This window comes from Hyaloscypha bicolor, assembly GCF_002865645.1.
Source record: "Hyaloscypha bicolor E unplaced genomic scaffold K444scaffold_10, whole genome shotgun sequence".
NCBI lineage: Eukaryota > Fungi > Ascomycota > Leotiomycetes > Helotiales > Hyaloscyphaceae > Hyaloscypha > Hyaloscypha bicolor.
In genome coordinates, this window is record NW_020194512.1 from 1641856 (window position 1) to 1655718 (window position 13863).

Below are 13863 nucleotides of genomic sequence, written 5' to 3' on the forward strand. Positions count from 1 at the left end.
CTCGTTTCTGGCTCCGTCACACCATTCCGGCCCAGTGCTGCCCAATTCTTTTCGTCTTCCTATGAGTCTTTTAACAGCTGCCAAACCCGCTGCTGACCCGACATGGGCTCGATCAACAGGGACCGACTGGCAGGGCTGCCAAACATGGCATTCTGCAGGAGGCCCGGAGCCAACGAAATTGCCACATTTTTGAGCGTGCAGCGGGAGCATCTGCGTGGTTTCCGCAACTCCACATGGCACGAACTGAGCATTTCACGACACCTCTGATGAAGGCTGAATAAATCGAACACAAGGAGAAAAGGCGGCGAAAGCTTGAAGTCGACGCATGTGAGGGCCAGGTTCGATACCTGGGTAGGTACTAAAGACTGCACCTTACCTCAGAGACAGGGGTAGAAACACGTGACTACTACACGTTGACCTTTCCGAGCTTGTTCACCACTTCAACTCGAATCGAGTGGCCTGAGTGGATGTACACGATACATAAAGCCATTTTCAACTAACCGCGTTGCCATATTTGTCCGAGATCTCCCTTTTCTCTGTCATCTGTGCAGTCTTGTCGATGTGTTCCCAAGAGGCTTGATTGAGGATGACGGCCAATCTAAAATTTGATGCCGGCAAATTGCAATCCCATATCTGTGTTTGATATCCTTTCTGGTGCCGTGTTCTCTGAGATCCTAACACCGAGCGGTGCTCATGCATTTTATAGCCGCTTGACAACAAGTTGCTAAATCGGCCGGGAGGAAGTCTATTCAACTTCAACTTGCGAAGTCCAATCCTCAGACGGCGCTAGAGTACGGCAGCTTCTTGGGCGATTTCCCTGTGATTATACAGGTTTTCAAAGCCCTATCTATTTACCACAAGCCAGCCTTCTACCTATTTCCGTCACACTTTGCGTGTGGTGTAAGACGTTTATAAAAGCTCCCCAGCTCAGCCTTGAACCCACGAATGATGTATGGGCGACTCAAGCCCAGCCTGCTCACCGGCATAACGAGGCGGAAAACGCAATGAACTACTCGAAGGTAGTCAGCCAGGCTGGGATCTCGAAGATATACAACGGAAGTTCACCCATTCGATTCGTTACAAATGTCTCACAGCAAGCAGCCAGAGGGGCTGGGTTACCTTGGCCTCCTCGTGATGTTTTCCAAGCCACTGCCTATGATCCGAATATATGTCACGGGCGATGCCTGGTGGCCTTCGCCAAATATCCTCTTTGCAAGGTCTACTATGAAGCAATTACTCTACTGCTTTCTCATCAACGGCTTTGTCACCTGTGCTGCATCTCAAGATCTACAAACTGTCTCAATTGCCGATCGTGCTGATTTCAAAGTCCTCCGTCCATGCATACACACCTGCCTATTTGGTAACGGCGATGTCGCTCCAGGCGACGGTTGTGGAGCCCCATGGTACAACCAGTGTTGGTGCTCTTCGATCAATATAGTTCCCTCAGCAACCAGATACATCTCGACTTGTATTCCGACATTATGTTCCGACAGCATTGACGTGGCCACTGGGATAGATATATATTACGACTACTGCTCGAAGGCAGGATTTCCCATCCCAAAAGATGTCGCAAGACCTGTCGCCACCTCTGTTGATCTACATGTAGTCTCAATTTACAGTCGCAATGACTTCAGAGCCCTAAGGCCATGCGTTACTTCCTGCTTATACGGCAACGGCGACGTAGCTCCAAGCGCTGGGTGCGGATCTCCATTTTACAACTAATACTGGTGCTCTTCGAACATCGCTCCGTCGGCAACAAGTCATATATCTAGCTGCATCACAAACCTGTGCACCGACAACCTCGACGTATCAACAGCAGTAGCCATCTACTACAGCCACTGTTCCGAGACAGGACATCCATATGCTTTCCAAGCTGTAGCATCGAATACGGCGCCATTGTCAACCGCGGTTCAGACAACCCCACCGCAAACACAAACTCCTGCGACAACACAGAGCATCCGAGTAGACTCGCCAGCGGGAACGAGTACCACATTATCTTCCACTGTTCGGACCGCCTCCTCTCCCACATCATCATCTACACCTGCCTCCTCGCCGCCAACGAAGGCGGTATCTGGGGTTAGCAGCAGCAGTAGCCTGTCCAACGGAGAGACTGCCGGTATCGTAATTGGTGTTTTTGCTCTCTTGCTTGGTATTGCTGCGTTATGGTACCAACGAAGAGCCTTGGCTGCCCAGTTGCAGCATATCAGAGACAATTCTAAGTCTCGCCGTGCAGATAGCTTCATTAGAGAGGGAAGGCCAAGTGGGAGAAGAGGAGTTTTCGAAATGTAATGGTTGCAGCACTATTTGTGAGCGAGGCTAAGAGCACAAAACTCACCCTCACCTTTGTTGATCTCCGACTTCACAACTTTCCCCAGGAAAGGCGCGCAATAGCAACAACTAACAACAAGCTTCTATCGCAAAAGCAGAGCTCAACCTTTCCCCATATTATCTAATATCGACAGCAATAGCCAAACCAACACCGGGGGGCCTCCCGGGAACAAGCAAGATGGCACGACGAATCAAGCCACCTCACATGTGGGACGGGGCTGCGTACATTTCCGGCGCCTTCGGAGAACCCGAGCCGGATATGGACTTCGAGGATGAAGCAACCAGAGAAGCAGGCATCGAGGCTCTGATAACAGCTAACGGAAGAGTTACCCTTTGGAGCCCAAACTTCAATGACGAGAACAACCGCAGATTCTTTGCGTACCAGGTAAAAGGAGGCAAGTTTGGCAGCAAGAAGATCTAGATGTGAATTCTCCAACAGCAGGCACGGCAGCCATCCGCCACATCCATAACTGGTACTTAGCCAAACACCACGCCAGCTGGATACAATTCAGAAACTGGCTGAAGAGAAACGACCCAGAGAACGAAGTGGCAGAGGCAGAGCGCGAAGGAGGTGAAGACCGGACTACGCGAGGGGCCCGGCAGCAGACCAGAAGCCGCTATTGAACTCGGGAGAACAAGATATGGATAACGTGATTGATCTGGAAGGGGCCCCCGACCTCCTGCACCTGATTGTCCAGAACGCCTGCGCGTAATTGAAACATGGAAGGGAAGAGGTATTACAAGAGCTGAGAGGAATCTCGGAAGATTACAAGGGGGACGATTCCCACGAGAGCTTGTGCGCAACAGGGGACCTCCCATTACTTACGAATCAACGACTGTCTCTCTTTCCATCGCTCAAATGGAGATGAGGCTCGCTAAACACAGGGCATCAAGAAAGGGGTATGCATTCACGTGATCACAAGCTTTACCTTATCCCGTCTTCCGTGAGCTGAATGATTGTCGAGTGCGTCTAGCATCCCAGTCCTTATTCATATTCTAAGCTCTTGTATTTGAAAATCGAAGCAAAATCACAAAAAATAATTTCACCCTCAAAGCTTCCTAACCCTCACTTCCTCAACTAAGCCAACTTCGCATTCACAACAGCTGTATCTAAAGCAGAAAACACAGTATCCAACACCGTAATCATATCAAACCACTTCCCCATTACAGTCTCCAAGCAACAAGGACAACGAATCCAGTGTTGGTGCCTCCAAGGGACACGAGCGGATCGCGAAGCATCACCTTCGAGAGTTGATGCTACGGATGGAGATGTGAATAGTCGCGTCGTCGTGTACTGCGTATGGTTTTTGGCGGGGGAAATGGAAGTGTATGAAGGCGCTGTTTGAGAGTAAGCAGATGCGCTTGCCAGAAGAATGGAAATGGAGTTCACCTGGCATGCCAGAACTGAGCAGATTCACCTTAGCAAGTTTTCTGCTAGGGTGTACATGGGAAGGACGATGTTGCCATCATACGGTGCTTCCAGGAAGCCTCGACTGAGGAGAATTGCAGTTAGAGAGGGCAGTTTGAAGAAAGAAAACAAACCAGATTATTTTTCTACTACACCTTTTGGAATATTATTCAAGGGAATAACAATGGAGTGGGGGAATGGCAAATCCGGGGTATCTGTTCGAGCCCCAGGTCCCAGTCTTCATATATTACTGGCTTGGGCTTGTGTCAGCATTTGGGTATCGCTATGAATGGCTGTAGAGAATTGTCCGTTGTGAAGGTTTAATATTGGATTTCAAGCTGTATAATTCTGCGTGGGAAAACACTTGTTAACTATGCGCTATTGAGTCTTGCTGAACGATAGAACCAGATGGTAGAGGGACCCAAAATTCCTATGAAATATGACTAGGAAATGAAACAGGTCAAGACGCAACAGAATGAACAGGTATACAGACAGACCCCCATTTGCCAGGGCTTCCTGGCCTGCTCTCCACTTTCCCTCCCTCCAGTGGCGCATCCTTGGGCCCGTGCTCGACTCCTTTGGTGTTAAAAAAATACTCTATAGAGCCTTGCTGAACGATAAAATCAAGTGGTTGTAAATATATATCCCAAACTCGATGCGAAATATGCCTAGTAGGCCGGCTGGCACAAAATAAACACCCAGTGCTCAATGCAAATATGCCGCCCAGTAAAAGCAAAAACCGAACGCCTCCAGAATAAAAAGATACTTAGACACAGAGCTGGCTAGGACTTCCTAGCCCTCTTTCCACTCTTCTTCACCGTTGGTGATGCCTCCCTCTTACGCCCAATCTTAACACCCTTGCTCTCCTTCCAATCATTCCTAATAATATCAGCCGCCTTTTCGGCAACCGCATAGACAGAACTCTGCAGATTATTCCTGATCCCTAGTGGGAAGATACTCGCATCAATGACCCGCAGATTCGCCACCCCATAGACCTTGAGTTTCAGGTCTACCACACCACCTTCTTCTTCTGGCATCATTGAACAGGTGCCAAGAGGATCATATTCAGAGGTCAACGATTCTCTGCAGAATTCGCCGGCAGTTGCTTTCGTGAGGTGCTCAAACCCAGGGTGGAAGGCCTTCCCTCCGTCTTTCAGAAGAGATGCAAATGGCTCTTTGGTGGCGAGGTATTGCAGGAAAAGGACACCATCGCTGAAAAGCTCGACGTCCAGAGGGTGAGATAGGTAATTCGGGTCAATTATGGGAGGAACAGTGGGGTCCTTGGAGGTAATGTGTACGCTTCCGCGAGAGTATGGTCGAGAAACAGAGACGTAGAGAGTGATGAAATTTCCCGGACTTAAAGTTCCTCCTCCGTTATCGAAACCTTTCTGTATCCCGAGTGGGATATACATCATTTGGAATGCGCTGTCTTTTGGGTTCAGGAGCGCCTCGCCCAACAACTTATACTGCTTCTGTAAGATAGGAGGTGCTTTCAATACAGCCACTTGTATAAGTTCGGAGATTGGCGTTGAGGATACATGGCCTGTTCTTTGGTCGACTTGCTGATAGGAGAGATTCGCATTACTGTCGATGAGAGAGCTCAAGAGACCTGTCTGACTGGCGTAGAATTCTGTCGTTGCGGCTGCTTCGACGCCAGCTATGCTAAAACTGTCAAAAGTTGTCGCACCTTCCGCGGCCTGGAAAGACAAGGGCACTATTCCATGGTCTTGCAAATTCTCCCCGACGTTTGCGTTCTCGACCACCACTTTTATTCCGAGTGGTTCAAGAACATTTCTTGAACCGATGCCAGATAGCTCTAAAATTTGAGGACTTTGAAGGCTCCCGGCACAAAGCAGAACTTCGTGTTCTGCTTTAACATGGTACTTGAAACCAAACGAAGTAAAATCAACGCCGCTCGCAAAGATCTCACCATCGTGACGATTCAACGTAATCTTGTTAACTTGTGCTTCTGTGAGAACTGTGAGGTTGGGTCGATTAACGTTGGGTTGGTAGTATGCAGTTCCTGCGTAACTTCTGGTGCCTGAAGCGGGGTCAATAGTTATTAGATTGCTAGAGAACCATTAGTTAAAGTATGTCCAACGAAATTAGGAGTAACACTGACCTATAACCTCCATTGCCGTGGCCTGACTGAGAATCTTCTTTCATTTTCAAACCAAGCTTGTCAAATGTCTTGACCCAGGCGTTTCCCCCAACCCTTTTGCTGTTAGTAAAAGCTGTCCGGACTGGGCCATTGGCATTATGTAGTTCCTTGTCGATAACTTTATTATCAATATGGTAGAATTCAGCAGTCTTCTTCGATGGCTCCGTGAAGGTTGCGAATTTCTTGTAGTAAGGAGCTAAATCTTCATGAGACCAGCCAGGATTGCCCAGCTTTTCCCAGCTATCAATATCTTCTTTCGAAGAGTAGGTGCACATCATTCCATTTATCGCGCTTAGTCTTGTTAGAAGAATTGGTTTATCTGATGTCAGGGGACTGTTTGCCTAGATCCTCCCAACACTTTTCCACGTGGTTGCGAAACGACACGGCCATTCATGTACTTCTACATACGTGTTAGCAATTTTAGTGCTGTCTGAGGAGTTGAACCCTACTTGAGCAGTTGTTTTGAACCCCCAGTCGTATTCTGGATGTCCAATTGCATTAAAGTCCACTGTCGTCGTTAGTCCGAAACCCACGGTGAATTTCTGACATCTTACAGCCAGGAATTAATATATTTGGATCAGCAAGACGATTCTGCCCAGCTTCAATGACGCCAACTGTAATTTTGGGGTCTTCAGTGAGGCGAGCAGCTAATGTCAAACCCGCAGTTCCGCCTCCAACAATAACGAAGTCGTATCTTTTAGCGGCAAACTCGGCCGGAGAATCCACGAGCATCTTGATTGGAAGATATACTTTTTACTAAAAGAAAGGGTACAAGAACGAGTGAAGCGGGAAACAGAATTATGAAATCTGAGGAATATCAATTGGTCCGGGGCATAGACTTATACGCGTGCAACTTCACTCGCTTCGGAACAAGCTTAGACACCAGGGTGGTCAGCCAGGGCTGAACAGGCACTTGCGAGTTCCTTTGATTCTAAAGAAAGACTGAGAATTCCAGGTCAGGAATCTATCGAATCAATCAGGGAAATAAGCTGACGATTAGACTACTTCCTATATCGAAGGCTGTCTAAATACGCTGGTCAGTTGCATACGTGACTTCTCACGCGGAGGCGAAAACACGTCAGCAGAGCTGAACACTTATTCTAGGTTTGTAGCTCTGATGTATGGAGTAGTACGTATTTGAGAAGACAGCAGCCTTGGGGGATTCATGACATGTGCTGACAGGGACTTCGTATGACTACTAAGTAAGCTGACTGGATGACAGCGACTGGCTCATTGACGCGAACTGACACTATTGGTCGCCGATGCGCCGCACAGGGGAGGTGAGCCGTCAGCGGCCACAGTTTTGCAACTTCCATAAAGGTAGGGCTGATGACAAAAGTGAAAGTTCGTACTAATGTCCGGATGCTTCTTCAAGCTCGGCTAGCTCGTAACTTGACGCGCATGGTCGATCTCGACAAAATATTACGCACGCGGCGCCCACAGGTCTGCATCTCAGCCCAGGGGTCATGTATCAACTCGCGATTCGCGGCGCAGAGGTTTGAGAGATATTGATATTTTTCGTCTGAAGTTTTGCTTGTCAAGAAAGTAAAACCCTGATTTCTGCGCTGGTTCGGGGGAATAAAGCCCGCAATGGCTCCGGTGCTGATCCATCGTCTACCTCTTCCAGCAGTTCATCTGCCGCAATCAATTTCTCCTCCACTTGCTCGAAGTCGTCACAAAACTTGTCTGCAGCCTCTTCCGTAATCTCTCTTGCTAGCTTGGAGCTTTGGAGATCTTTTAAATTCTCCATGGCATCCATCAACGCTGAAGGGAGGAAATTATCCAATGTTTGGCTAGCCTGTGTCAAAGCATCCGGTTGAAAGGTATCTAAAGTTCGAATGGATTCCAAGCCCTCTTTTGTATCTGACAGTGAGGTCAGTGCCCGAAGTAGAGGCTGTAATGCAGAGCTGTTCCGAAAAAAAGAGTACTGATGATCAACGAGGCTGGCGGAATACTGCTCGATATTGCCTGTGATTTCAAGAAGCCTCTCGCTGTTGAAATCGAAAGGTGCTAATATGTTCCTAGCTGCCAGCAGGCAGTTGATTGCGAATATGGAACTTGCCGGTGCCTCAAGGTCTTTGGCGATAGCCTCGCTACCATTCATGAAGGGATCGAAAGCCTCAGCCAGGATTGGCTGAAAGTCGGCTTCTCTACTATTCAGAGACATGAAAGATGTCTCGTAAGTCTTCATAATTGCTGTAAGCTGCTTCAAACTATCCTGTAAGAAGTCTGGCGGTCCAAGGTCTGGAGGAGCGGTGTGAGTTTCTGCTTGCAGGCCAGCAACATGGTCACGCATGAGGATCCTGAATTGCCGCAGAGCGGACTCTTCGAGCGTCGTTAGTGATTCGAGCAAGACTGAATCCTCCCCGAGCAGCTTTGAGAATGTAACGCGATAGAAATTGAGTAGATTTGCAATTTTGTAAGCCATGATCGTTTCTTCATGACTTTGGATCACTTGCCCAATGCGTTGGCGCAAGACCCTAGCAACTCCGGCGACGTCTCGATCCACTAACTCATTCAGAGCTTTCAGCCCGTCAAAGTCGCTGGCCTCATTTTCGTCAGAGATACGATTCCATGGTTCACTATCGCGACCAGCTTGAATGCCCTTGGCAATCTCATCACCGTCCGAGATAAACAAGACTTCGAGAGCTTCCCTCTCGCTGACGGTTGCAGAGTGGGTCCACGCTAGCATATCTCCAACATAGCGTAACGGATCATGAGCAACCAACTCAATAGGTTTCACGGACGTATCCTCTTCGCCAGTTGCCGACGTGCCCGTGAGAGCAGTATAGAAGGCATCAGAGAGAATGTGTTCCCTAGCTTCAGCAAAGAAGTCTAGGCAATTCTGAAATAGAGAAGGACGTTCTGCAAGAACTCGGAGAGCTCTCCGGATTGCCGAACTGATCTGGGGATTTTCCAAGTTGAGAGATTTGAATTCTCGTTGAATCCACCTATATAGTTTCTGGAAGGCTCCATTAAGATTCTTCGAGGTCTGTTCCATAATCTCAAGCCCTAGGCGTTGGTTTTCAGTACCGAGCAGTATCTCGCAGTCGTTCTGAATCTTCTTCGCTCTAGCTAGAAGAGAAAAGAACTTGTCGTTGACCGGTTCCGCCGTAGAAGTGAGACGTGCAATGTCGTCGTCTGACATGATGAAATGAGCATTGAATGCCTTCAGAAGTTGTTGTTTTGCCTCGACTTGTTCCTTCTGCTTCATGAGCTCAGAGGCTTCTTCCAGAACTGGAGCTGTCTCTTGGTGTGCTGCCGAAATATGCCGCTTCATCTCCTCACAGCCTTGATTTAGGCTTGCTATTGTGAGCCCGATGCGTTTGAGTTGCTGGAGGAGGGTCAGCAGTGAACATTCAAGCTTGAAGAAACCATACTTCGGCCACGTGACCAAATTCTCGAATGATATCCCCATTGCTTTCGATAACCTCCTTTTGAACGTCAAGTCTAAGTTGACGCCGAGTCTCTGAACTGTTCTGGACGCCACGCTTGTCCAACAGATTCAGAGCATCTCTGATATCGGAATCGGCATAGGACGCCGAGAGGACGCTCGTAACTTTCGTTGTCAAAGGATTGCTCCTTGCCTGGGAGCTTGCTGGTGGTATGGGTGATTCCACGACATCACTCAAGCCTGACTGTTTCCGAGTCTGGAAATAGTCAGTCGTCATTGTAATCGTGAGAGTCGGTGCTGTTCATAGTTGTTGAAGTTTGTGGACAAATCTCGCGAACTGTCGTGGCTGGGGTGTGTTTAGCAGCTGATAGATTCGCCCCATTGCCCGTCTGTTTTCAGACTAAAACGAGGCTGAAGGCGGCAAGTCACTCCCCTGCCGCTCGTGGTCATCGTCCTCCCCTTCCCCATGCCTGGAGGCATCCACCACCACGAGTTCATGACCCAGGTGACAGACCGATCACAACAATATGGCATAATTCGTGTTCTGGGTATCGTACTGAGACACCGGTAGTCAAGCATTCTCGCCTCCCAGATGCTCATTCACATGCTGCCTACTTGTGTGGTTCACCACAACGGCTTCTTGCTAATCCGCCAGTCCAGCGTTCAAAGTTCGCCGATTTACTTTGGCACTTTGAACTGTACGGGCCTCAATTCTCCTCCTACGAACCCGATCCTTTCATTACGATGATGACTTCAAACCTCCTCTCCCGCCTCCTCCCCTCCAACCCCACCGGCCGCTCGATTTACGATGACCTCCGGGCCCATGACGAAGCATCTGAATCAGACTTGGAGGAACACGCAGGCCTGGCTATAGATGAGGAGAATCTCAGGTTTCATGATGACGATCTTGGCAATGCAGATGCTTTGGAAGATAGCCGCATTACGACTGGAAGCACCGCGTTCCTGGCCGGTCAACGACAAACCCAAAACCAAGGAGCAGGGAATGACTCGAGAGGCAAACCACAAGGCCGGCGATCAAAATGGATTGCACAATCTCCCAGGCTGCTCGAAGAGGATGGGGATGACGATGTACCGGCGTCTTTGTTAATAGAGGGGGACGATATGGCAGGTCCCCGTTCTCCAGCTCAACCACGCATTATACAAGGGGCGGCCAAGAGGAAAGAACCTGCAATACCAGGCCCATCAAATAGAGAGACTCGGGCACATTGGGAAGCTGCGCAGGCTCAACAAAGGCTACATCAGGATGACGACAACCCTCCCGCTGGGCCACAGCCAGTCCGACAAAACATCGGACCATTTTCCGGCAGTCCTCGAGAAAAGGCAATGTGGCGATGGATAAACATTACGAATTTGGACAACTTTATGAAGGAGGTCTATGATTACTATACTGGATCCGGACTTCGGTGTATCACTCTCGAAAGAGCTCTCAGTCTAGCGTAAGTCTCTAAAATCAACCATATCTACTGGCGGTAGCTAACTTGGCGGGCCCAGCCAAACGATATTTGTGGCAGTCTTCGTCACCTTTCTAACGCAGTGCGTTGATTTCAAAGCTATTCCCCAGAGCAGGAAGTTATCCGAAGTCCTTGTGCCCCAGTGCACCAAGAACATCTCGGGAATGCCAAACGTTGCCATTTGGCTCTTTACCTTGCATGTCTTCTGGAGGGTTTACGAGCTCTTGATTGATATTCCTCGTTTGATACGCGTTCGCGATTTCTATTTGTATCTTCTGGAAATCCCTGATACAGACATGCAAACCATCTCATGGCAAGATATTGTTGGAAGGATCATGGCCTTGAGAGACGCCAACCCTGTTACGGTCGAAAAGATATCACCGTCGAATCGAAAGTACCTCGGTAGTCAATCGAAGCAAAGATTAGATGCACATGATATCGCCAATAGACTGATGAGAAAGGAGAACTATCTCATTGCGTTGTTCAACAAAGAGATATTAGACTTGACGCTGCCTTTGCCGTTTTTGCAAGGCCGTCAGCTGTTTTCGAGAACTCTGTTATGGAACCTGGATTGGTGCATCATGGACTTGGTATTCAACGAAACCGGCCAAGTCAGGCAACTGATCCTGAAGGATTCCCATCGAAGACAGTTGAGTGATGGCCTGCGGCAGCGGTTTTTGTTCGCCGGTTTCATGAATGCCCTATTTGCACCCATCATTGTTATCTACCTTATGATTGTGTATTTTTTGAGATATTTCAACGTACAGCCCCCTTCTCACTATGTGTATCCGTGGCTAATGGAAACCTAGGAATATCAAAAGAACCCATCTAAAATCGGTTCACGGCAATACACACCCTTAGCCGAATGGAAGTTCAGAGAGTTTAATGAGCTTCATCACCTATTCCACAAGCGGATAAACATGTCATACCCATTTGCATCACGATATCTTGATCAGTTCCCGAAAGTCAAAACCGAGAGGTGTGCGAGGTTTGTTGCGTTCGTTTCTGGAGCCATTGCGTCGGTCCTTTTTCTGGTCTCCATTTGGGATCCCGACAACTTCTTGAGTTTCGAAATCACCCACGACAAGTCTGCCCTTTTCTATCTTGGGGTGTTTGGTGGCCTGTGGGCTCTTGTAAATGGGACGATCCCTGAGGAGAATCTGGTGTTCGAGCCCGAATACGCATTGCGTCAGGTCATTGAGTACACCCACTACATGCCAAATCACTGGCAGGACCGACTTCACAGCGACGAAGTCAAGAGGGAATTTGCCACTCTCTATCAGTTGAAGATCGTCATCTTCCTCGAGGAGGTTTTCAGCATCATTATTACCCCGTTCATTCTCTGGTTTAGTCTGCCAAATTGCAGCGACCAGATCATAGACTTCTTCAGGGAGTTCACTATTCACGTGGATGGAGTTGGATACGTATGCTCTTTTGCAGTCTTTGACTTCAAAAAGGGTGCTGGTAGAAAGGGGGGGCTGCATGGCGGCGGAAACGCCGATGTACGAGACGACTACTATTCAACAAAGCATGGCAAGATGGCTGCTTCATACTATGGATTCTTGGATAATTACATCTTCAATCCGAAGACTGCTGTTCAGGGTCACATACCTCCTGGGATGCGCCACCAATTCCATCCTCCGCCCGCCTTTCCCGGACTCATGTCACCCACTCTGGCTGCAGAGATGCAGACATCTAGACTGGGACGCAGTGAGAGACTCCCGGGAAGCCGGGCGCCAATTGGCAGACCACCACGGACCCCAAGATTCCCGCCTGCTAGAGCACACGAATCACCAATGCAATCGATCCTGCTTGATCCTCATCATCAGCCTTCGAATTCAGGCTTTGGGGCTCGCAGCGGGCGACGCAATTCCCGGTCCCGGTACCAGACACGACGCAATATTATCGAGGAACCCATTGAAGATGAGGACGAATCCGGGGTTGGTAGAGGTGGTGACTCGGGAGGTGCGTATGAGAGTGAGACTGGGCTTGATGAGTCTAGATGGGAGGTGTCACCCACGAGAAACGCGCCCAAAGATGCCGAAGAGGAAGAGTTAGACAATGGGCCTACTGGAGGGGGAGTGCTTGGGTTGCTGTATCAATTTCAGAAAGCACAAACGGACGGCAGACCAGGTGTTAATATTTGAGGGTATTTGTGCATTTTTTGCGGAGTTTTGGTGGCAAGGCATACGGCATGGGTTAGGGGCATTGCATTAACTATGTATTCATCGTAGGCTGGATCAAATCGATCGCCCTTGCACTGGTATTCTGGTGTTTGATAGGAAGACTTTCTGAATGGGGTGCAATCTTCACAAACCTGGGCTTGAAAGGGGTGTTGAAGGGGTACACCAAAGAACTTCATGCTCCTAAATTACTCAACAGTCGAAAGCTCCAATGTAAGGTAGCAAGCCGTATTTACCCCTTAAAGGCGGGACCCTAATAAGAGCAAGAAGCGAGTTGCCTTGATCCTTTCACATAAGGCATGTCCCGCAGCCGTTTCCAAATGCCAACCGCTGCTGAGGAGGTCCGCCCTTCAATCGAGAAAGCCCACAATGTTTTCTTTATATCTGTCCCCGCAGTAGAACATGGCGTCAGCCTCACAGGTTGGTCGCACGGCTCATAGATGAGGCGCTTGCACAACGTTAACGTTATCTGCACGCTTCACAGCGCCAAAAACGAAATGGAGCCACAATTGGGCAGCAAGTTCCCCACAGCCACCTTCTCCACAGCCGTCTGACCACTCTGATGGGATCCCGAATTCCTGGGAATGGGATTTCTGATTTGCATGCAAATGTATGCTGAGATCTCACAGTCGTACGATGTTTGTGAAGACCACAATGACGAAATGTAGCTACCCCAGATCCTTCATGCAAGATGGGCTGGTCCGTGCTGGCTGGGAATAGCGCTCTGAATGCCCCTGGCGACGGATTTTCTGAGGGTCCGAAGTGGTGGAGACGTCTAAAGTGCCCCGTGAGGCGGCTGCTGCTGCGAAAGCGGACCTGGAATCTTTGTCTCCGGAGAAGCCATGCTGGTGATGCAGGACGCTGCCTTTTGAGTGAGATGGAAAACTCTTCATATCATTCATATAAGAAAGAGCGCG

General features: G+C 49.0%; 4 protein-coding genes across 4 annotated transcripts; 2 read left to right on the top strand and 2 right to left on the bottom strand.

Moving 5' to 3' along the window:
- Positions 1 to 1224: 1224 nt before the first annotated feature.
- K444DRAFT_578530 (uncharacterized protein) lies at positions 1225 to 2731 on the top strand (the record flags this gene model as incomplete). The annotated part of the gene is made up of 2 exons (XM_024877618.1): positions 1225 to 1578; positions 1915 to 2731. The coding sequence occupies 2 exons, from the start codon at positions 1225 to 1227 to the stop codon at positions 2287 to 2289; spliced, it is 729 nt and encodes a 242-aa protein (XP_024744047.1). The 3' UTR covers positions 2290 to 2731.
- A 1787-nt stretch (positions 2732 to 4518) lies between these two features.
- Positions 4519 to 6629, bottom strand: K444DRAFT_639184 (GMC oxidoreductase; the record flags this gene model as incomplete). The annotated part of the gene is made up of 5 exons (XM_024884345.1): positions 4519 to 5806; positions 5859 to 6188; positions 6239 to 6297; positions 6347 to 6378; positions 6431 to 6629. The coding sequence occupies 5 exons, from the start codon at positions 6627 to 6629 to the stop codon at positions 4519 to 4521; spliced, it is 1908 nt and encodes a 635-aa protein (XP_024744048.1).
- A 763-nt stretch (positions 6630 to 7392) lies between these two features.
- Positions 7393 to 9587, bottom strand: K444DRAFT_578535 (oligomeric Golgi complex subunit 6). Its single transcript, XM_024877619.1, has 2 exons — positions 9278 to 9587; positions 7393 to 9231 (listed from the first exon to the last, which is right to left on the bottom strand). Exons 1-2 carry the CDS (start codon positions 9566 to 9568, stop codon positions 7435 to 7437), a joined length of 2088 nt encoding a protein of 695 aa, XP_024744049.1. The 5' UTR covers positions 9569 to 9587; the 3' UTR covers positions 7393 to 7434.
- Positions 9588 to 10035: 448 nt separating this feature from the next.
- K444DRAFT_515533 (autophagy-related protein-like protein 9) lies at positions 10036 to 12910 on the top strand (the record flags this gene model as incomplete). Its single annotated transcript, XM_024873604.1, has 3 exons — positions 10036 to 10748; positions 10804 to 11524; positions 11573 to 12910. The coding sequence occupies 3 exons, from the start codon at positions 10036 to 10038 to the stop codon at positions 12908 to 12910; spliced, it is 2772 nt and encodes a 923-aa protein (XP_024744050.1).
- Positions 12911 to 13863: the final 953 nt, after the last annotated feature.

Excerpts from the sequence above, each read along its gene's own strand:
- K444DRAFT_578535 (XM_024877619.1), bottom strand. The coding sequence starts at position 9,568 with ATGACGACTGACTATTTCCAGACTCGGAAACAGTCAGGCTTGAGTGAT. Across the intron at positions 9,232-9,277 it reads AATTTGGTCACGTGGCCGAA|CAACTCAAACGCATCGGGCT; the intron begins GTATGGTTTCTT and ends ACCCTCCTCCAG.